Here is a 23,681-nt window from a genome sequence, read left to right as displayed (position 1 = left end):
AAGAACCTTACACACCAGCTTTCATACTTCCCACTTTGTCTCTGACACCTACTAAAGAGGGACATAGTGAAAGGCAAAGGCATAGAGCAACTCAAGCTGCCTGGTGATTTTACCCACTTGCTATAATTTTCCCTCAGTCAGAAAGAATACATGTTGAATTCCAAGTGGAAGCTTCAGCTAAACACACTGTTGCTGCCTTAAATAATATTCAAAAATCACTAAATTTGCTTAAAGAAGAAACCACCAAAAGTGAAAATTGGTACTTCAGAACAGAATGATGTTAGATATGCTGATTAGAGAATGGAGAGATACATATTCCTTCACTAAAACAGAATGTTGTTTCTATATAAACTTAGTGTTGATACTATTTATGTTTTATTCAGACTGGTTGCTCTTGTAACATGGCTTATATAGTTTATTGCTCTTTGTACTGTTGTTATGGGATTTGGTTAGCAATGTACACATTGATGTGACACCCAAGAGGCATCACAGAAGATGGGTGCAGCATAAAATGCAAAGGAATTTAGGCACATGGCAGGTAGAGTGTGTTATCCCTGCAGAAAAGGAGGACAATAAAACACTATGTCCAGCCAGATGTGGTGGCACACTCCTGTAATCCTAGCGGTTCAGGAGACTGAGGCAGGAGGATTGCAAGCTCAAATCTAACTTCAGCAACAGCAAGGCACTAAACAACTTTGTGAGACCCTGTCTCTAAATGGAATACAAAAAAGGGCTGGGGGTGTGGCTCAGTGGTCAAGAGCCCCTGGCTCAATCCCTGGTATTCCCCCAAAAAACTAAAACAAAACAAAACAAAAAACCCACTATGTCCTGAAGTGCCCATCTCTGTACTTGAGAAGCTATTCAAGTAAAGAGAAGAAGAAGTGTAAGTCTGGGTCAGAATGTCCAGATACATATAAGGAAGGACTCCAACTTTCTCTCCTGTATACTAGGAATCAGGGCAAGTTAATTTTATCAAGTAGAAAGTTGCTTTATTAAATGCCCATCACGTTCCTTGGGATGCTGTTTATACAGCTGGACAAAGCAAGCTAAGCTAATGTCCCTACTTTTGTAATATAGTTACCTGATCTATAAAAACTGCCCCGAGGAAGCAGGAGAGGAAATTGGTTGTCCAGCTGGCCACCATGCAACAAAATATTTCATTTCATTTTATCTTTTAATCTATCCCAATAGCTACAGGTGCTATTTTTTGGAGACATACCTGAGGCAACATGTGAAATGGAGGTGCACCTGTCCAGTCCATTGCCTCTGAACTTTCTGGTAAACACCTCTCAAGCTCATCCCACTGGATCTTTCCAGTAAGCAGTTCTCAATAAACTTACATCTCACATCCGATCTCTGGATGTCTTCTTTGGGTTCTCAGAAAACTTTCCCACTCCCCTAGCACCAATGGGATGTGGGGTGCGTGCCTGTATGTAAAGAAAATATAACAAAATATATGGTATTATTCTCTCTGTTTAGAATTTCCCCCCTCCCTTTTCCATTTTTCCTGAATGGGTCAGTATCATTCACAAAGAAGAAATGTTCTGTTGTGATTCATTAAGTTTATTAGATTGCCTTTTTGCTATTAAGATAATTTAGAAGTTCCTATCTAAATTTAATATGCTTCAATAATGACCTTTCAAGAATTTTGTTTTGTTTTGTTTTTCATATTTCCAGAATAATTTTAATGATAGTAGTAGGTTGACTTAGTTGAAAGAATAGAGAGCTGGGCTTAAAAATTTTATGATCTTGATTCAGCTGTGAAATTTATGAAGTTTTGGGTCCCTGGTCAAATCAACTGCCATGCCTTCATTTACTTGTCAGTGAAATAAACTTTGTGTCATTCATGAACTCTTAAATCATCATCAGTGTATATGTTTTTATTTGATTACATTAAATTTTTCAAAGTTTTTGACTGGAATATTTTGTTTTAAATTTGAGATCATTTTAGATTTACAAATGAGTAGCAAAGTGATTGCTGAAAATTCATGTATAATTTTCACCTATGTGCTCTCATGTGTTATAACTATGGTAAAAGTATTAAAACTAAGAAATTAATATTAATATGATATAACAGAATAATCCATAGACTTCATTTGGATTTTCTCAATTTCTCCTGCTAATGTCCCTTTTGTGGTCTCGAATCCAAGCAGAGGATACATAATATCAAATATCACTTATTAAATTTGGATTTTCAGCTATTTTCTCATGATCAGACTGAATTAATGAATCTTCAGAAAGAATATACTAAAGGTGAAGTGCCTCTGTAACATGATATCAATACAACTTGTTGTCAGCTTTAATCAGTTGACTATGAGGTGTGTAACTTCTGTATTACCTACACAATAACCTGTAAGTTATGATATTTTATATCTATCTTTTAGAAATAGATACAGCTTATAGCCTGGCATGTTGGAGCACACCTGTAATTCCTGTGGCTTGGGAGGCAGAAACAGGAGGATCACCAGACCAAAGCCAGCCTCAGCAAAAGCAAGGCGCTAAGCAATCCAGTGAGACCCTGTCTCAAAATAAAATACAAAATAGTGCTGGGGATGTGGCTCAGTGGCTGAGTGCCCTGAGTTCAATCCCTGGTACTCCCATACCACCCCCCCCCCAAAAAAAAAAAATTAAAAGGAAATAAAAGAAAAGAAATACAAACAGTTTATATCCTGTGTAAACCCCAGTCAATGGTACTTAAATCTTTTGTTTTGGCTCTACTGTTTTTAATAATCTTTCAAATGGTGGTAGAAATGTATTTCTCATAGAATTATTGCAAGATTATATATAACAATGATTTAAAAGGGCCTTTCAAGAAAGAAAGAAAGAAAAATGTATTAATATATGATATTAAACATAGAGTTTAATTTTATCTTTTAATCTATACCAAGGCAAAACTTATTTGATTTCTTTCTCTTTGTTTTTGTTTTTTTGTTTTGTTTTGGTTCATCATTGTCAAATGGGAGACAGTCTTTGCAAAATATTTAAAGTACTAATGTGGGTTAAATAAATACTTAAAGCATTATTTTGGAAAACTTGACCACGTTTAATTTAAACTATGAGAAATAATTGACCATTTGACTATTTGCAGTAAATATTCTATTCAAATTATTTCCTTGAAGCATTTTGAAATAGCCTTCAACCATTTTAGTCACTAAATATACGTTGGCAGATGCCCATTTATTTGCTCATTAGTTACATAGGTGCACTTTGATCAGCTTACTGTCTGATCAGAGATTTGTTCTTGAACTGGCAGAGGGATTGTTTGACTTTCACTTGCTATATAATTTGCTCTCATTTGAGACTTAGGCTTAATCCCAAAGGCAGTGAGAAGATGTGGTCTGCTTTGGTGATCCCCACTTTTCTATTCCTTAGCTGCTTTTCTGTGGGATCAGCCCAAATTCCAGGGTCAGCCACAGATGGAAATGACAGATACCCTCCTTTTTGGGACCAGATTAATGGGGACATAGCAGAATTTCCAGTAAAGGATAATAAAATAATCATTGATCTCTGGAAGTATAAGGATCGACTGCAAATATATAAAATCCTTATAAGAGAATCAAACAAATATTTTGTTCAATTTGGAAAAAATGATACAGGCAACGTGCTGTGGGGACTCACCTTATTTTATGGAAAGCTATATAAAACAGGTATGTATATTTTCATTATTTCCAATAAATTTCGCATCTTTCTTTCTTCATTACTAAGAGTTTTAATGTGTTTAAGACCAAGGGTGAAATTTTATACAAAATAAAGGAAACAACATACTTTCTCTGAAAAGCCTGGGTTTTGCCTCACATAATATATTTTTTTTAGAGTGAGAGAGTAGAGAGAGAGAGAGAGAGAGAGAGAATTTTTAATATTTATTTCTTAGTTCTCGGCGGACACAACATCTTTGTTGGTATGTGGTGCTGGGGATCGAACCCGGGCCGCACGCATGCCAGGCGAGCGGGCTACCGCGTGAGCCACACCCCCAGCCCCAGCCTCACGTAATATTAATGGAAAGAGAAGCTAAGACATCACACTCAGTATTGAATCCCTTTGGAAAGAAAATAGGGAAGATCATTACTAGCGAATAAACTACTCACTTCTTGTACTGAAACAACTAGGTTGGGAAAACCAAGCAGAGATTAGATGCTTCAATGTAGAATTTAGCATTTTGAGAAAGTTCTTTCTTTTCTTCCTCTCTCTAGGAGCATTTTTCTACCTAGCATAACTTCTCTCTAATCCTTAGACCAGTTTTCTTATTACTGAGGTTGCCTAGCTGAACTGTCATATGTTTCCTGAAATTATATTTCAAATCTGTCTTCTGTGGACGTGACCAGACCCCTAAGAAACTCAATCTGAGCTCAGAAAGAAAGAAGTATTAGAATGTCATACCTTGATGCAGAAAATCACTTCTTATACAGTTAATTATTTTAGGAAGTCCTTAGTTTATTTAGGAAGAACCAGTTGACTCAGAGGCTGCCTTGGAAGTGAAATGTTCTGTTGGTTCTGCTTAGTCAAGAGAGACTTTTACAGACTTGATGTCTTTGAAAATCTTCCAACACTCAAAAGTATGTGTAAATAAATGAGGTACTGTGGATGGGTAACATCACCAGCAAGAATTAACCCTCCTTTCTCCTCCTCCTCCTCTTCCTCTTCCTCCACCTCCTCCTCCTCCTTTTTAAAATTAATTTATTTTTGTTCAAGGAACCTTTGTATCTTTTCACCTCTTTTTCATGATTCTCTATTATAAAGTTTAAACTTCATTTAAGAGGGTTTTAAAAAATCTACTCTGTTTATTTTGTAGGTCGATTTGTCAAGCCTTCTAATAGTTCAGTCTGTGCATATGAGGGTGAATTCCCTGGCTGTATATCAATTGACAGTGGCTGGGGAGGTAAGTGTTATGCCCCAAGATCCTTTATGATCTGTGGCCATGAGGCTTATTCTATTTTTATATCATACAGGATGAGTTAGGTGAGTCCTGACATTTCCTTTGTAACAATATGCAGTTTTCTCTCTAATCTCCCTAGGGATTAATTAGTTCTAATGAGAAAATAATAATAAAAAAGATAACTCTTACGATGGTCATTTCTAAATTATAATATATAACATATTATTATGTTTAGTTATATATTAAAGAATACAAACTTCTGATGTTTCTGATGCTTTTTCCACATACTCTCAGCTCCTTTCCCAATTATACAATTTATTTCACACTGAACTATACTCTAGAACTTTACCAAAGCCCCTTCAGAGAATTATTTTAATTCAACATTTACCACCATATTACTATTCCTATAATATAGATCATCAAATAGAATGTAAAAGAAGTTGAGTAATTTGTTTCTTTATATAAAGACAATAATAGATCCCAATCATCCTTCTACCTCTAAAGTCTATTTTATAATTGCTGTGACAGCTTGCCTTCCTAAACCCCTAATCTGCAAGAAAGAATAAAAAAAATAACTTGATAAGTGATTTTACATTTGCAACTGTAAGATTTTTTCAGTCCTTCTGGTAGAATTTTACTATAGGCTAGTTGTAATGTATATGTAGATTCCCCAAGGTTCATTCCCAAATAAAATCCACTAAAGACAAAATTTTTAAAAGTGAATCTTATAAATGCATATTTCAAAAGGATGGTCATACTTTGTAATTAATAGAGGTCTTTTAGGTCTATTACAGACAAATCAAAGTAAGTATTTTATTAGCAATTATTCAGTTGTGATGATTCATGTTAAAGTATAAATAAGTGGAATAAAATTATCGAGCATATCAGGCTTTGAATAATGAGGAAATAACTTATCATCCACATAACAGAAGAATATTCCTTGCAATCCTTTGTCCATTGCCACAGTCCGGCTGCAGCAAAATAACCCGGGGGTGACAAGCAACTTGTGTACATTGATACAGCAGGAGTGGGAGCCATTTATTGTAGGACAGGAGCGGTATTTATACATTTCACACAGCTTATCTTAATTAACATAAACTCGATACATCAGTCAACCAATAAGGAATCTCCATACTTAATGGCTCGCTGGCGTTATTTCATAAACCCCTCTCTCTGGCAAAATGCCAGGCGCCATCCAGACTTGTTTACAGACTCTAACATTTGCTAGGCACCATCCTGACTTGTTTACAGACCCTAACAGTCCATGACTTGTTTTTGCCCTCATGTTTTGTGTCATATTTATCTTGGCTTCTCATTATCAATCATATCGACAACCAAAACTATTCTCTGGTTGTTAAGCAGAAACTTAACAACCAGAGGATGTACTACACTGACAGAAGGGATTGAATCATACCTGTGACCACAGTAGTCCCTCTGAGAAGTCGGTTTATGATAAACCCAGGCCTGGAAGCTGATAGAGTGCTATTACACAAGGTGAACACAGGAACCCAGAAATAGATAAACAATCCAAACAGAGAAATTGCTCACTCTTTGTGTAGGAGTCTAAGAGTGAGCCCTTCGTTGAAATGAGTTAGCCTTAAGAATCTTAAGAAATATATTGAATTTAAAGTTGAGGAAATGTCTAGCAGGTTGGATAGAAAGGAAATAAGAAATAAGCCAATCCCCAAAAACCAAAGCCCCATTTTTTTTTCTGATACATGGATGCTAATTCACAATAAGGGGAGGGGGTTTGCTAGGGAAGAATAGAGGCACTTGTATCAGGCAGAGGGGAGTGAAGGGAGGGGAAAAGGTATGGAGAAGGAAGGATAGTAGAATGAATTGGACTTTATTACCATATGCACATGTATGAATTACATGACCAGTGTGATTCTGCAACATGTATAACCAGAAGAATGAGAAGTTATACTTTATTTATATTACTGTTGTGCATAACTAATTAGAACATATTTTAATTTAAAAAAAAACATGTATGTTACAAAGAACTAAAAGGAGGGTGGGAAACAAATAAATTCAAAACTTCTTCCTCAATTTAGGCAAAGAGTTTCCACAAGTTATAAGTATTAAATATTAAGTACATACATATATACACCAACTGAGGGAAATATTTTCCTTTGCCAAATCTTTTTTATATGTTTCCTGTTTGAGGAGGAAATATACAACATTTATATTTGGGAAATTGGTTTAATTAGGGAGATTTATGTGTATTTGTAACTATGTGCACCAACAATCCCCCATTATGAAAGATTTCCTGACTATGATTAACCCTAATTTCTCTCAATCTTTTGTATTTCTTAGAGAACAAATTCCAATACAATAGTTTGTGGAATAAATTGACGGAGTTACATAGGCAGAGCCATAGTCCTTTCTCTAGTTCTTCTCTTGAATAGACATTAATTCTAGACACCTTTCTTCTGTTACTTTGTAGGCTTTAACTTCTATGTGCTTACGATATATTTTCTTGCTGCAATTGAATCTGGGTTTTTGAGAAATATATCACAGGAGATAGTGTTTCTATCTCCAGAAGAACACAGGTCTTACTTCTGTTATTCTATTGAGGAGTGTCGTGCATCCTTCCCACAAGCTATGGATGCAGCCAAAAAGTTTTACCAGGTAAAAGAATGCAGTGATTTTTTTTTCTGAGTTGCATGAATAAAGACAGTAAACATCTTTCATTAGATTTATGGTTTTAAAATTTACTAAACATTTACAATTATTAGTATAGAATGACATCCCTTTCTGGAAATCTTCTTCTTGGTATCTTAAAATGATACTAAATGGAAAAGTAGTAATAAGCTAGTATAATTTTATTTTTAAAAGTGTTTTTCAGTAAAATTGATATAAAAATAGTATCAAATTTTAATTTTTATAAGCAAATTAGCATAAATCTTTGTGTAAAGAAGATGATAAGTTAATGCCATTTTCAATTGTTAAATTTTATTTTGATAATAAATCTATGTCTAGACAATCATCTAGTCTAGTATTTCTCAGTTGGGAGTTTATGAGCAGAGTGATTAAATTTATTTTAATTTGGCTTTGAATTCTATTCACAATTGATCATATTTTTTTTTCTGAAGTATTTGCAGTCCAGGAAAATAATGTCCATTGTTGGAGATACTCCTGTGTACAACACTGATAAAGACACAGCAATACTTTACATGTGGGATGCCCATCAAGCCCTCATTGACATTGGAAAACCAATGTTCAATGACATGTAAGATAATTACCTTCTGAGATACAATTAAATATCAGTTTCTTTCTAGTTTGTACTGTGTAATATGTATGGTGTTTGCTTTTTCCCCTTAAATATACAGTTTTCATATTTTCCAGAATGTTTAGAAAATAGCTTTACCATTTTTATCTGCAACTCAAATTAGAGTCATTTCATCCACCAGAGAAGAATAAAAGGATCTTGTATGTATTCACTTCTTTCAGAAGGAAGTTTCATGGTATTCTCTGACAATATTGTTCATATTAAAATAGTTCTTATGTCTGAATCAGTCAGCTTTTCATCATTGCAATCAAAATACCTGACAAGAATTTGGGGGTCATGGTTTCATAGGTCCCAGTTTATGATTGACTGACTCTGTTGCTCTGACCTTGAGATTAGGCAGAACATTATGGTGGAAGGGCATGGTGGAAAGGCATGGTGGAGAAAAACTGCTTAGCTCATTGCAGCTGGAAAGCAGAGGGGGAGGGGTGGGAGAGAGAGCAGAAGGAAGAGATAGACAGGTGTAAACTAGGCCATGTCCCCAGTGACCTGCTTCCTTCAACCACACCCACCAGCCTACAATTATCCCCATTAGTCCATGCCTTATTAGTTAAGTTGTGCCATTTCATGTAAATAATATTTTTCCGTTTATTTTGTTACTTGTATATATACAAATACAAGTGATTTGGGGGGGGGGATAATTTAATATCTGAGAATCTTGCTATCATCACTTATTACTTTCTAATAGGTTAGAAGTTTTTTTCATATTCTACACATATAAATTACCATGTAAATATTGAGAATTTATTCCTTTAAAATTGTGATGCTTAATTTTATTGTCTAATTGCATTGCTGGACAATGTTGAATAAAAGTGGTAAAATTAGGATAAGAATTATGATAGATAACTTTTGTCTGATAACATCTGTTCTTCGACTGGTATCTTGCTATTTTTGCTTATCAATAGACATTGAATCACTACATAATTTTTGCAGATATTTAGAAAATCATGTGACTTTTTTCTCCATTTTTTGGTTAATGTGAAAAATAGATTGGCTTCAGATGACATATTCATCTTTCACCTCTGGAATAAATCAAATTGCCATAATATGGTTATCTATTTATCTGTTATTTCATCTGATTATAAACTGAAATAGTTAATTTTTTTATCTACACTGTTCAGCAAGATTTTCTGGATATTTTCTTTTCCTATTTTGTCTAACTTTGATTATAAAGAGATATGCTGGCTCAGAGAATGAGGTGTAAACTACCTCTAGAAGATTCTGTGTAAAATTGGTATAATTTCTTTCTCACATTTTATCTAAGAATGATTTTTCACTTCTAGAATTCTATTTGAGGCTTATATTTTATTTCATTAACTTTTCTCCTAACTGTAATTTTGCCTTTTTCAGCTAATTTGTTTTCATTTGTTATTTTTACTCACATCAAGAAATGAAAAGGTAGAAGCTGGGGTTATGGCTCAGCGGTAGAGTGCCCGCCTTGCATGTGCAAGGCCCTGGGTTCGATCCTCAGTACCACATAAAAATAAATAAATAAAAGTTATTTTAAAAAAAAGAAATGAAATTGTAGATAATTCAGATGCACTGAGTATAGCTTTTTTTTAGATATGATTTTTCCTATATCCCACAAATTTTAGTATGTCATATTTTCATTACATTTAATAAATGCTATTTTCTAATTTTTATTGTGAATTTTTCTTCAACCTAGTTTCAATGTATTACTTTATTTCCAAATATATAAAGTATGTGAAGTTTCCTGGGGTTTTTGTTGTTGTTATGAATCTTTTGTGATGTAAAAAAAATAATTTTGTATGATGTTAATCCATTGTGATTTGTTGAGTCTTGGTTTTTGGAGCAACAAATTTAGAAATTTCCCATATTTACTCCAATGAAGTAGGTGTCTATAAGTCACTTATATTCATGCTTTGCTCTTTGTTAAGTTTGATATTCTGAAGGAGGTAAATATAGAGACTTCACTACTTTGTGAAAAGGGCAAGGTGTACAATTGTAGTAATTTAACTTGATAAATATTATTACAAGTAATTATTTTAAAAAGTAACATTTGTTTAGCAGCACCTGAATTGTATTTTTCCCATTCCTCTATATTTCATTTGACATCTCTAAATCATCTTCTAGTCTATTGTTTTTTTCTCCTTAGAAGTCCTTTTAGAAATTGCTTTCTTTCAGATTTCTGATCACAAATACTCTCAATTTGTTTGTCTAAAATTTTGTGATTTTTGCTTTTATTTCTAAAGAATACTTTAATTTGTTATATAACTCAATTTTTAAAATTTGTATATTCATGTATAAATATGTATATTATATATGCATATATATTTAACTACATTTTCTATTAGGAAGTTTTTTTTCTAGGTTACTTCTTATGTCCACTTTTAAAATCTAAAGCTAACTTTCTATTGATTCTTTTTAGACTTTTTTTGTCCAATTTTAAATGTTTTCTTTGCCTTTTCTGTAATTTTACTTTTATATTCCTTGACATATTTTCTGTAATGAATCTGCTTGGAATTTGTAGCTGCTAGATTTGTAGCTGTGTGTCTTTCATTAGTTTTGGAAAATTTTCAGTCACTTTCTTTTCCAATATTGATTTTATTGATTTGTAAAAATGCTCTTTTTAAGAAACTTCCTTAAATATAGATTAAACCTTTTGTTAATGTACCACAGGAAATTTTCATGATTTTATGTACTTTCATTACTTTCATCTCTTTTCTCTATGTTATTTTTCTATCTCATCCTTTGATACATGATACAATGTTATTTTTTGTTTCATTCTGCCTGCTATATGTGCTATGCTGTTAAATTATTCCACTGAAATCTTAAGTTGTTATTACAAATTTACTATTGGAATTCCATTTGATTAAATTTGTATATAAGCTGTCTTCTAAAATTTATCAACTTACCCTTCATTATTATGTCTATTTTAAAGTCCATCCCTAATAGCTCCAATATATGTATCTCTTTTGCATCTTGTTATTCATGAATGCCCATGTGTCTGTTTGTGTGTTTCCTCTTGCTTTTCAGATATTTATTTTCTTATTTACTCAGATATATTGGATGTGTGCTAGAAAGTTCAATTGAAAATTGTAGGGAAAAATTTTGCCTATGGATGGTATTATTCTACTACAAGGAGAATTGTTTTTGTGCCTGGTCCTAAGTGAAATTTAGGAATATATATCATGGCCTCTCTTATGTAATTAGTCGTTAACTATAATAGTTCTTCTCCTAGTCTATGATTCTTCAGACTCTTCTCATCTTCTCAACATTTTCACAACAGTCTTCAAAGGCAAAAGAAGATGTGGATTAGAAAATGGATATACTCAAAAACATCTATTATTTTGAGTGGACAATATCCACATATATCATACTTACCACATGGCTTCCTTTCTTTTCTAAATTCCATTTTTAAAACTTTTTATTTATTTATTTTTTTACATGAACTCTATTATTATTATTATTATCATTATTATTTTGCATTACAATTCTAAATTCCATTTTTATAATTTCTCAAAATTTGTTGTCTCTCTGATATCATCAAACATATAATTTTAATATTATATTTTATTAAATTTTTACAGTTACTTTTTGTAACAAAGATTATCTTTCAATTTGTAACTTCAAAACTTTAAATGAAGTGGAATCAAAAGAAAGGTGGAACTGCTTATTACCCAAGTCACAACCAAGAAGTTACTTTGATACTACAGCAAATTCTGAAACCATTTCTTACTTTCCATAAATGAAAATATATTCTAACAATCTGAATTTAATAAGCATTAGTGTAAAATGTGCTTTTTGTTGGAAAATTCTAAGAAATTACTGTCAGATAACCCTCTGCTCATTATGTTGATTCATTTTACCCAGTCCCTGAGCTTCCTTCATTTATAGCAATTAATGCTCAAAGAAGTGAGTATGGTAGAAATTAACTATAGGAGAAATACAACAGGGAATGGAGAAGAATAAATCTTATGGAAGTTAAGAGAGGGATTGCTATATGCTATATTTTTCAAAATTATAATTCAAAATTTAGGCTTCTCTTTCTCTGTTCAAGAGATTATTCAGCCAGGTAGAATACAGAAGATATTGTGGGGATTAACTCCCACATAGTGTGTTGTAGATTCTGATGAGTAAACTGGTCAGTAAATTGCATACTAAATCTAAGGAACACAGGAAAAAAACACATTTGGTCTTTTATTTGCATTTATAATAAAGTATTTTGTAACTCATGTTGCTAATTATCTCTTTTAGATTCCAATATTCTTCTGCAACTGAAAGAGACTTCACTTTCAATTTTCTACTTGCCATAGAATTTTGTGCAGCAGCAATATATCGCTCTTTCTTTGAAAGTTCAGCAGAATTTCTAGTGGGTTTCCCACATAGGCCACTCACAGACGAAGATGATCCAATTCTCACAAGTGACTTCAACATACGAGAAAAAGCACTGATGTCCTCAGTTACACTCATTTCTAACATAAATCAAATGACAGGTATGCTTATAAAATGTAATGCAAACAAAACTTGAATGACTCAAAGTCATATAAGAATTATTGGTTATCATTCTTTTAGTAAGCTGAATGTAATTATGATAAAAAAGTTAAGACCTCATACTAAGTAAAATAGATATATAAATGATCACAGTATATTTTCATTAATACACTAATATATTACTTTGATATAGCATATGGAAAAAGCACAGAGGGAGCTAACTCATTCCCCATATCACTAACAAAGTACGTTTTGTTTGTTCTAGGCTTTTCCATTTCCTCCATTTTTTAGGATACTTTCTGTCTTCAGCCTGATGCTCTTTTCACTCTTTCTGGATAAAACACCTGAGCAGTCTGTTTGTATTAATGCCAGTATGGTCATTAGTATATCTGGCCAAAACCTAACTATCAAACATTAACTCTGGAACACTTGCCCTTACATAAACACCGGGAAATTTTCAGTTATGTATCTCATAGATATTTTACATTTTCTGTATCATACACTCATGCTCCTCTATAAGTTGTTTCTCCTAAAGTATGAAGTTCTTTCATTTTCAGTATTTTCAGACTTTATTTTGTTCCTTCCTTCCTCTCTATTATCTGGATTTTTCTAGGGAAACTATCATTTCTCAAAAAGTTTCATTATTATTTCTCTATGTGATCTTAATTAGATTTTGGATAAATCATTCTCAATACATCATTTAGCTACTGCAGTAATAGCATTTCTAAAATCAATATCTTATATGCACCTTAAATTGTTTTTGTTATCCTAAAAGCATTCTGATTTCTGATTTAAGATTAAAATCCAGCAATCTGTGATAATCATACCCTGTATTATTTCTCTGTACCTCTCCCTTGCCTCTGTAGCACCATTCCCTTGCTGTCAGACTGGGTACACAGTTCCCAGGCATGGCATACTACCTATAATTATCCTCCTCCCTGCATTCCTTCAGTGATGGACCCCTGCACCTCTTTTCAATTTCTCTAAATGTTTACTTTCTCTGACCACAACTCTGACCATTCTGTTGACTAACCTGTCTGTACCAAGAATTGCATCCTTATCCCTTATTATATTAAAGTAGACTTTCCAGTATTACCCTTTCCATTGTTTACATCATATAATGATTAACTTGTTAGTTTCTTCCTGTGCACTGAACATATGATTATTTTGTAATTTTTACTCTGGTATCTAGGTTAAACATTAGATACCAGAGTAAAACTGGCTGAACTGAAGGCAGATGCCTAAGTTCTGATCCATAATTGTAATACAGGAAAAAGGGAATACATAAGAGGTTGCTATCTCCATTTAGATCACGAGTCTACATCAGAGAGGGAAGGGTGGTTTTCCCAAAGAAAATGAGCATCTATAGATAGATAACTGTGGGAATCACTGTGAGTTGCACAGTCCCCTCATGTTTGGACTGATTAAAGGAGAGCTAATACTTCTTAAGCATGGAAGTGATATAATGTCTTAGGCTTAGAAGCTACAAATACTAAAGATATTGGAGGGTAAATTGTAAGGGTCTGAATCTGGAACTCTTGATAAGAGTCACAAGATTAATATGGCAATAGCTGTGGAAGTCAATATGACAAGACAGATTTCAATGGGGCTGGATATCAGATCATTAACACTTGGAAATTGTATTTTACCAGGGGCATGGAAGATGACTCACTGATTTTTTATTTGTTTAGTTAGAGGAGTGTAAGTTAACATCGTCCACCAAGATAGAGAACATAATGAGTAATAGAGATGGTTGAGGTGCAAGTAGAAAGACCAGGTATAGAGAAAGGCAGTTACATATTTATTGAGCAGCAGGTAAATATAATGAAAAAAATCTTCATATATCGTTTCATTTAATGTCTATAACAATTATACAAAGTGGGTGATAAATATCCTTATTTTTGAGTTAAAAGTTCCATTGATGATGAATAACTGCCCAAAGTCATACACCTTATATTAGATCTAAAACAGATTTAAACTAGAGACTAGCTTGAATCCCTGAGGGAATATTTTTCAGTATATAGTCATTTCTTCCTTAAAAATTTAAGCTATCAAATATTATATTATATAAACATTATACATTTAAATATCAGCATGTTAGAATTAGAAGTGAGTAGATGCATTAGCCTCAAACCATCTTTTCTTGAACTGACTCTAAGCCCAGGGTTATAAACTTGCCAGATATTGCTTAGTTTTATTGTCATTTGAATAAAGAACAGTTACCTACTCTCCTTCCTTTTAGCAAAACCTTTAAACCAGAAAACAAAACATTCTAAGCAGGGGTAAGAAGGGCATGGCTGTGGGCCTTAATTTTTAAAATTTAAAATAGCATAATCATACTTAGAAATTATCCTATATTGATTCCATATAATACAGTGGTTATAGCATTGTTTGATAACATTTTGTCAGATCCATTCCTTCACATTTTCTTGTTTCTATGCCAAATGTAATTGTCAGGTAGAGCTATTATGATATTCTATAAACCTTGTAATTAAAAAAAACTTATTTTGTATATTTTGAGGTTTCTGAGTTGTATTTACATTTTTATTAACTGGAAGCACAAATGTTTCTATTTTCACAGGAGGTTCATTTTTAACAGTTTGGAAGAAGGCCATGAATGTTTCAAAAATAACTCAGTTTCTTGGACGACTCATTATTAAAAATCTACTCTTAATACCTAATACTTAGTGGCTGGAACATGTTTCATTCTGTTGGTCAATTCAATTCATAATAAAAAGCAATAAATTGTTAAATCAATATTCTATGAAAGTTCATCTGGTTCCTTTTAGTCCCTTGAAGTTTAAGAATTTCTGAATTTAGCCAATAATCCCTCCACCCCATTTTAACTATACATCCCCTTGAAGCCTAGTTAATCCTAAAGAATGTCAGATCTACATATGAATATGCAAATATCTATGTTTATGACAGGCAATACAACTTAAGGATTTAAATTTTTTATGTTTTTAAATTTGTGCATTATAATTATATGTTAGTGGGATTCATTATGCCATATTCATTCATGCACAAAATATAATTTGATCACTCTCATTCCCTAGTGTCTTCACTTTCCCTCCCCTCTTCTCTTCCCTGATCAACTTGCTCTACTTATCTCCATTATTGTTGTTGTTTTAATTAATGCCATCTACACCTATACATAAAAACTGGAGCTGGGTGTGGTGGCACATTCCTGTATTCCCAGAGGCTCATGAGGCTGAGGCAGGAGAATCACAAGTTCAAAGTCAGTCTCAGCAAAAACGAGGTGCTAAGCAACTCAGTGAGACCCTGTCTTTTAAGTAAAATACAAAATAGGGCTGGGGATTTGGCTCAGTGGTGGGATGTCCCTGAGTTCAATCTGTAGTACCTTCCCCATGACCTCCCACACACACACACACAAAAAAAACCCCTGAACTTGTTGTGATATATTTGTATATGGAATAGCATAATCTGGTAGATTTCATTCTCCAGTACTTCCCTGTGCCTTCCCTTTCATTCTCCCTCTTAATCCTCTACCCTTACTTTGTTAGTCTCCCTTTTGTTTTCATAAGATCCCTTTTCCATTTCTCCTTTTATGCATTTTCTCTCTATCTTCCACATACAAAAGAAAATATTCAACCATTCAATTTCTGAGTCTGGCATATTTTACTTAGCCTAATGATTTCCAGTGACATCCATTTGCAAGAAAATGACATAATTTCATCTCTTAATGACTGAGTAAAACTCAGTTTTATATATATATATATATATATCACATTTTCTAAATCCATTCGTCTCTTGACAGACACCTAAGTAGGTTCCATAACTTGGCTGCTGTGAATTACACTCCTATAAACATGGGTATGCCTGTATAACGAAGTATAGCATGCTGATTTTAGTTCTTTTGTATAAATAAAAAGTAGTGGGATAGCTGGGTCATATGGTGATTCCATTCCTAGTGGTTTGAGGAATATTCATAATGCTTCCAAAATGGCTATACTAATTTGCAGTCCCACCTACAATGTATAAGGGCACATTTTCCCCACATTCTCACCAGCATTTATTGTTATTTGTATCCTTGATTGCCATTTTAATTGGAGTGAGATGAGATCTCAGTGTAGTTTTGATTTTCATTTCCCTGATTGCTAAGGATATAGAACATTTTTTTTGTAAATTTGTTGGTCATTATAATTTCTTCTTTTGAGAAATGTCTGTTTAGATCATTTGCCCATTTATTGATTGGATTATTTATTTTAGTGATAGGTTTCTTCAGTTATTCATATATTCTGAATATTAATCTCCTTTGGGAAGATAGCACCACAGATTTTCTCATGTTCTTTAAGCTCTCTCTTCATAGTCTTTATTGTTTCCTTTGCTCTGCAGAATATTTTTAACCTGACACTCTCCTACTGATTGATTCAGTTGACTTTTATGCAGATTGAGAGAGAGGGATCTAGACAGCTGGATATCCAGTTTTCTGAACACCATTTGTTTAAAAGGCTGTCTTTTCCCCAAAATATGCTGTATTTTTAAAATATATATATATATATTTATTTATTTTTTAGTTGTAGTTGGACACAATACCTTTATTTTATTTATTTATTTGTATGTGGTGCTGACGATCAAATCCAGGGCCTTGCACATGCTAGGCAAGCGCTCTACCGCTAAGCCACAACCCCAGCCCACAAAATATGGTTTTGACACCTTTGTCAAGCATCAGATGACTTTATTTATGTTGATTTGTTTCCAAGTAAGTCTTTCATTACATTCCATTGTCTATTTTAATTGTCTATTTATGTCTACTTTAATGGAAAACCACTGTGATTTTCTTACTCTAGTTCTGAAGCATAATTGGAGATCAGGTATTGTGATACCTCCTGTACTGCTCTTTTGCTCAAAAGTGCTTTGGCTATTCTGGGTCTTTTATTTTTCCATATGAATTTTAGGACTGCATTTTTGTACATCTGTGAAGAATATTATTGGTATAGTCATGTAGATTTCATTGAATCTGTAGATCCATTTTGGTAATATGGCTCTTTTGTCTACCTGTGTATTCAAGAACATAGGAAGTCTTTCCATCTTCTAAGGTGCTCTTCAATTTCTTTCTTTAGTATTCTATCATTTTATTGTAGAAGTGTTTCACTTTCTTCATTGGATTTATTCTCAGATATTTTTACTTAATTAATTATTTTTGAGGCTATGGTGAATGAAATTGTTTTTCTGATTTTTTTTCTCAACAAGCTCAGTATTGATGCATAAGGAAGCTTTTGATATTTGTTTTTTCAACTTGTACCCTGCTACTTTACTCTAAAAGTTTTCTTGTGGAGTTTTTTTGGGTCTTTATGTATAGGATCATATCATCAGCAAAGAGAGATAATTTGCTTCTTTTTCTATTGGTATTCCTTTACTTTTCTTTTCATATTAATCACTTTCGCTAGAGTTTCAAGTACTATGTTGAATAGAAGTGGTGAGAATAGACGTTCTTGTCTTATTCCTCATTTTAGAGGAAATACTTTCAGTTTTTTGCCTTTTAATGTGATGTTGGTTTTAGGTTTGTCACATGCAGCCTTTATGATGTTGAGGTAAATTTCTATTTTCTTTAGTGTTTTTAAAACGAATGGGTGCTGTATCCAAAGAGACCATCACTTTCACCACTTGTGATTCTTTGTGTATTTATTATGATATTTTTAAAGCATATTCTTATAAATTTTTCATTTATCTTTAGCTTTAGGTATTCTCCTTTGAATCAGCACTGTGGAAAATAATGGTTTAGCCCACATTGTACCCAATACACATTGAAGCCACTCATAACCAGTACTCTGTCTGTAGAGTTGTTTAGTAGTATGTTGATATTCAGAGTTTACATTATTTTGGCTGTAATCTCTATATCCACTAATCTTTGGCCTGGAAAATTTTGGTCATGGCCCTGGATGTTTAATTTCTTAGTAGTCAATTTATGAAACACTATTGCATTCCACACCAGCAAGGAATTGTCTTCTCAAGTTGCTAGAAGCTTCAAGAATCCCACCCACAATCTCTTCTTAAATAGTTGTGTTTCAGAGCCACTTACAGGCATTGATTGTGATCCTGTGATGTCTACTACTACACTCTGGTGATTCTTTCTGCCCATTTTTTGTGTTGCATCACCCATTTCTAAATGTCAAATCTCTGTATCTCTTGGTGTACATTGTTTTGGTTAGGGCACTCTAATCAATTCTGAACATGTAAATGATCAGTAAAATTGATGCACTGTATATATGAATTGTGGGGACAAGTGCACAGAGTACTACATCCATGGCATACATTAAGGGGGTCTCAGTGGCAGGCCACTCCCCCCATGCTAGGCTCATGAGCAGCAGGCTGTTTACCCCATAGGCACAGCCCTGGGCATGAGGCCATGTGTTGCAGTCCCTGTGCTTGCTCCATAGCCCACTTCTTGATTGGTCGCTGCAAGGACAGTTAGCAGAAATTGCTTTGGTGGCTGTCTGTAATCTGCTTAGCTACTGCCTGAGTATATACACAGGGTAACTGAGCAATAAAAATCAGACCTGCTTCCTGCTTGGTCTCTGGATGTGTTGATTATCAACTCCACAGCCACACTCTCCTCTATCCTGTTGCATGGAGAGAGAGTCCACGCAATGAATAGACTTTATTCTATCATTATTAATGATTGAGGCTTTAGATCAGTACAGGAAACTACAATGGTAATTTTTAGCATCTTGGTGATTTCTCCATTAAATTTTAATTTCACTTTTGCTGTTGAAAAGTCTATATACAGTCAATGGCACATCCTTTCTATGCAACCTCTCCCTCCTACTCATTAGTTTTCCCTACTGTTTGCTATTTTTTTCTGGTGTATCTTTCCCATGGTGGAGGCTCCTGAGGTATCTTGTTAACTGAGTCATCCAGCTATACATATTTAAAAGTAGCACTTAGAAGCTTTGAGCTGGTATTAATGATCTTATCCTTTGAGTTTCTCCAGTTCTCCAGAAGAGGGACTTTCAGACACCTGCAGGGAAATTGATGACCTGGCTGCTGATATTCTTAAAGTCAAGAGAGAGAAGACAGAGTTAGAGACGGGATCTCAGCATCCTGGAAACTTGACACAGTCCTTCCCTTCTACTGTGACAAGTTGACCCTCTACCGTACCCACCCCAGAGTGAACAGCAGGTCCCCATGTGACTGTGTGCATGCTTACCTGTGCACTTCCCACCTCCCTGACTCTAGCCTCCCGTTTCTCCCAGAAGGCAAGGTCCTGCCTTAAATGAGGGAGATTTTTCCAAATTGTATCAGCATTAATTGTGAGCTTTCCTCTCTGTTTGAGGGATTTAAATTATTCTTTTCATTTTCAAGCTTTTACATTTTATAGCTTCTTTTTTGTTTTCTGCATCTATTTCTTCTTATTGTCATTTTAATGGGGATTTGGTGGGCAGAAAATGTATAACTCTCTGTCACAATTGGCATTTTTACTCAAAAAAAAACTTTAACTTAGAACATTCTTCTCTGTTGATAATTGGGATCATTTCACAACATCTGTATTATGGATACATTTATGGATCACTATTTATTCAGGTTACAATACACATTGTCTACTAATCTACCTCACGTGAATGTTTGATAATAATTCCTCAGGCAGTTTGAATCTGTCCAAAGGTCTACAGGTGAAAGGCAAATCTCTCAGTGATGACTACCATGGAAATTCCAAATGTCTGTTCAGGTGTCCTCTCATTTGTCAATCTGCCAGTTGACAAGACCTCTGGTTGTCAAGTTCTGTGAACTGTTTTGAAGGTTCTAAACTGTTGAGAGTTCCTTGAAATAAAGTAATATTGTATAGAATAAGATTTTTATTTGGATTTCTACAGATCTGATTTTCAAATCTTGATTCCATTTGACCTGAAATTCCAAAGAGAAAACATCCCATTTTCTCAATTTTAAAATGGCAGTGAAACAGAGTAATGACTCCAGTTTCTTATTTTAAAATGGCAATAGTAATGGTATATGCCACACTGAGTATTTTGGGTGATTAATTAACAAACACATGTATCAAGCTTAACCAACCACTGGTACATGGGATACATGCAGGATATAGAATCTTTTACCACACAACAAGAGGCAGGGAGAAGAATAGTAATGAACATGGGTTTTAAGGGATATTGTCAGGGTTAAAACCTGGCTCTGCAGTTGTTTTTTGTTTGTTTGTTTGTTTATGTGTGTGACCCAGTATTTTGTTAACTTTGTTGAAGAAAAACAAATAAACAACTATAACAACAACAAAAAACAGCAGTAGGATCCACACTATTAAACCTTAAGTGTCAGAGCATGGTGTTTGCGGCTCACGTATGCGGGTTCAGCAGGGCGGCTCTGCTGGTTTTTCCTGGCCTCACTCTCAGGTGTGTTGACTCTGACCAGCCCCAGCAAGGGTGACTGGGGAAGCTCAGCCCTGATACAGTTTCCTCCTTCTCTATCAGGCAGGACTGGATATTGTCCACAGTGGTGGCAGAGTTGAAAATAGAAATCAGATATGGAAATCCCTTATGCTTCATCAAGTCAGTTAATACCATGTAGTCCAAATCAAGTTATATGACTGAGCAAAGGGAAGGAGGTTCTTCCAGTATCTCACCTGGTGTAGGGAGAAGGGTTACTGGAAAGTCATATTAAAAAAGAAGGGATTATAAGAAGTGAAGAAGAATTGGAGCTACAGCTTCTAGTCTGGCAAACAGCCTTACAATCTTATCAATTACTTTCTTTAGGAAAAAATATTAAGAAGTGTTTATTGAAGTGAGACAACACTAATTCTCTGTGGCCTACATAAACTCCAGTAAAGCTCTGTGGTCTTGTGTTCTCAGACTGACTGGCTCGTGTATATCTATGTTTTTAATTTGTGAGAAATAATTGAAGCTTATTCTTAATTTGTATAGCCACATTCTGTGTCACTTATTAGCTTCACTAAACAAAAAAAAAAAATCATTCAAATGAAGCATTTTCAAAGTTTCTTCTGGATTTCTCTTTTGCTCATGTGTTCTGTGTATTTAAAACTAGTTCCCTCATTTCTTTTCCCCTCTCTGGCTTCCTTGCAATTTGTTCATTATGCTGTTACTAAGGATTAGTGGCTCTTACTTAAAATCCATATAAAGTGACACTTCCTTTCATTTTTTATTTGATAGAAAACTAATGTATCAAGAATAATGAATCCACTTGGGTGTGGTGGTGCATGCCCATAATCCCAGTGGCTTGGGAGGCTGAGACAGAAGGATCTCGAGTTCAAAGTCAGTCTCAGCAAAAGCAAAGCTCTAAGCATCTCAGTGACACCCTCTCTCTAAATAAAATACAAAATAGGGCTGGGGATGTGGCTCAGTGGTCAAGTGTCCTTGAGTTCAATCCCCAGTAAACATCTCCCCCAACCCAAAAAAAATAAAGAACTCTAAATCCAATTCCAACCCTGTCTTCAAGGATTTATGGCTGGCCACTCTACCAATTTAGGTTGGGGACAGGGAAGATCCCACCAATAAGGAGTGAAGGCAATAGAAAGTGTCATCTGTTATGTTACAGTTTATTTAACACTGATGAGCATAGGAAATCTTCTGTTTGGTAGATCCTACATGGTTGCACTTAAAATAAAATTAGATGGGCAGGCTTCTAAAAATCAGAATCTAATGTCATAATACCTTTAAATATGTAGATGACATCATGAAAATATAGGGGAGAAAGTGATTAATTTTATCTCAAATGGGCTCCAAACATTGAGAAGGAGGTAACACCTTTGATTAGACTTGAAAGAGAATGTTCCTGGTGAGTCAAGTAGGGAGGGTGCAAGGTTTATTTATGGGGGACAAGAATGTGTGGGAAACAGCAATGTGTTCAGTGTGCTCATAGGGACAGGAGCCAAGAAATACACAACTACGAAACTATGACATTTGTAAACTATAATGATTTGATCTTATTGGTGAATGGTAAAATCCCTAGCAGTTTTCCTTCCATAAAAACAAAATAGAACAGAGACTGGGGATATAACTCAATTGGTAGAATGCTTACCTAGCATTCACAAGGCCCTGGGTTCAATTCCCAGCATTACACACACACACCAAAAAAAAAAAAAAAAAAAAAAAAAAAAAAAAAAAAAAACAAACTTGAAAATTAGACCAAAAAATCAGATATATATTTTTATGATGTTCAAAATTTGGTGATCATTGTTGTGTGTGTGTGTGTGGGGGGGGGAATTGGAGAGGTGCTACTGAGGGTTGAATCCAGAGGTGCTTTACCACCGAGCTACATCCCTAGCCCTTTTTTAATTTTTTAAGACAGAGTCTCAGGCCACTCTAAGTGCTGAGGCTGGCCTCAAACTTGCAATCTTCATGCCTCATCTCCTGAGCAAAATTTGATGACTTTGATAAAATCAACAGAAGATGTCTTAGTCCAACAAAAATTTGATATTTATCTCTACATTGACAAATGGTATGATTTACATATGGTCTTCTACCACATTATTCTATGGCATTCAAGTTATTGTGCCTAACTTAAAGAGACAAAATGAGAAACAAACATTAACAATAGATGTGGCAATCCTGCCTATATTTTAAGATTTTTTTTGTATTTTAATTTGTTTTAATTCATTATACATGACAATAGAATGCATTTAAACATATCATATACAAATAGAGCACAACTTCTCATTCCTCTGGCTGTACATAGTGCAGAGTCACACAAGTAGTGTAATCATACAAGTATGTAGGTTAATAATGTCCGTCTTATTCCACTGTCCTTCCCATCCTCATAGCCCCTCCCCTCCCCTCACTCCCCTCTGGACAATCCAAATTTCCTTCATTCTTCCCTACATCCTCCCCCCATGATGGATCAGCATCCACTTATCAGAGAAAATATTCAGCCTTTGTTTTATGGGGATTGGCTTATTTTGCTTAGCATGAGATTCTCCATCTCTATCCATTTACCTGCAAATGCCATTATTTCATTTTTCTTTAAGGCTGAGTAATATTCCATTGTGTATATGTACCACATTTTCTTCATCCATTCATATGTCGAACGGCACTTAGATTGGTTCCATTGTTTAGCTATATAGACTGAGCTACTGTAAAT

General features: G+C 34.3%; 1 protein-coding gene across 1 annotated transcript; it reads left to right on the top strand.

The window, feature by feature from the left end:
* Positions 1-3,331: 3,331 nt before the first annotated feature.
* LOC308649775 (protein LEG1 homolog) lies at positions 3,332-15,305 on the top strand (the record flags this gene model as incomplete). The annotated part of the gene is made up of 6 exons (XM_081295604.1): positions 3,332-3,647; positions 4,790-4,876; positions 7,320-7,504; positions 7,969-8,105; positions 12,381-12,619; positions 15,199-15,305. 6 exons carry the CDS (start codon positions 3,332-3,334, stop codon positions 15,303-15,305), a joined length of 1,071 nt encoding a protein of 356 aa, XP_081151730.1.
* Positions 15,306-23,681: the final 8,376 nt, after the last annotated feature.

Source organism: Spermophilus citellus (genome assembly GCF_964194105.1).
Source record: "Spermophilus citellus genome assembly, chromosome: 5".
NCBI classification, from domain to species: domain Eukaryota; kingdom Metazoa; phylum Chordata; class Mammalia; order Rodentia; family Sciuridae; genus Spermophilus; species Spermophilus citellus.
Note: the sequence above shows the minus strand (reverse complement) of the source record. Positions and strands in the feature narration are given on the sequence as shown.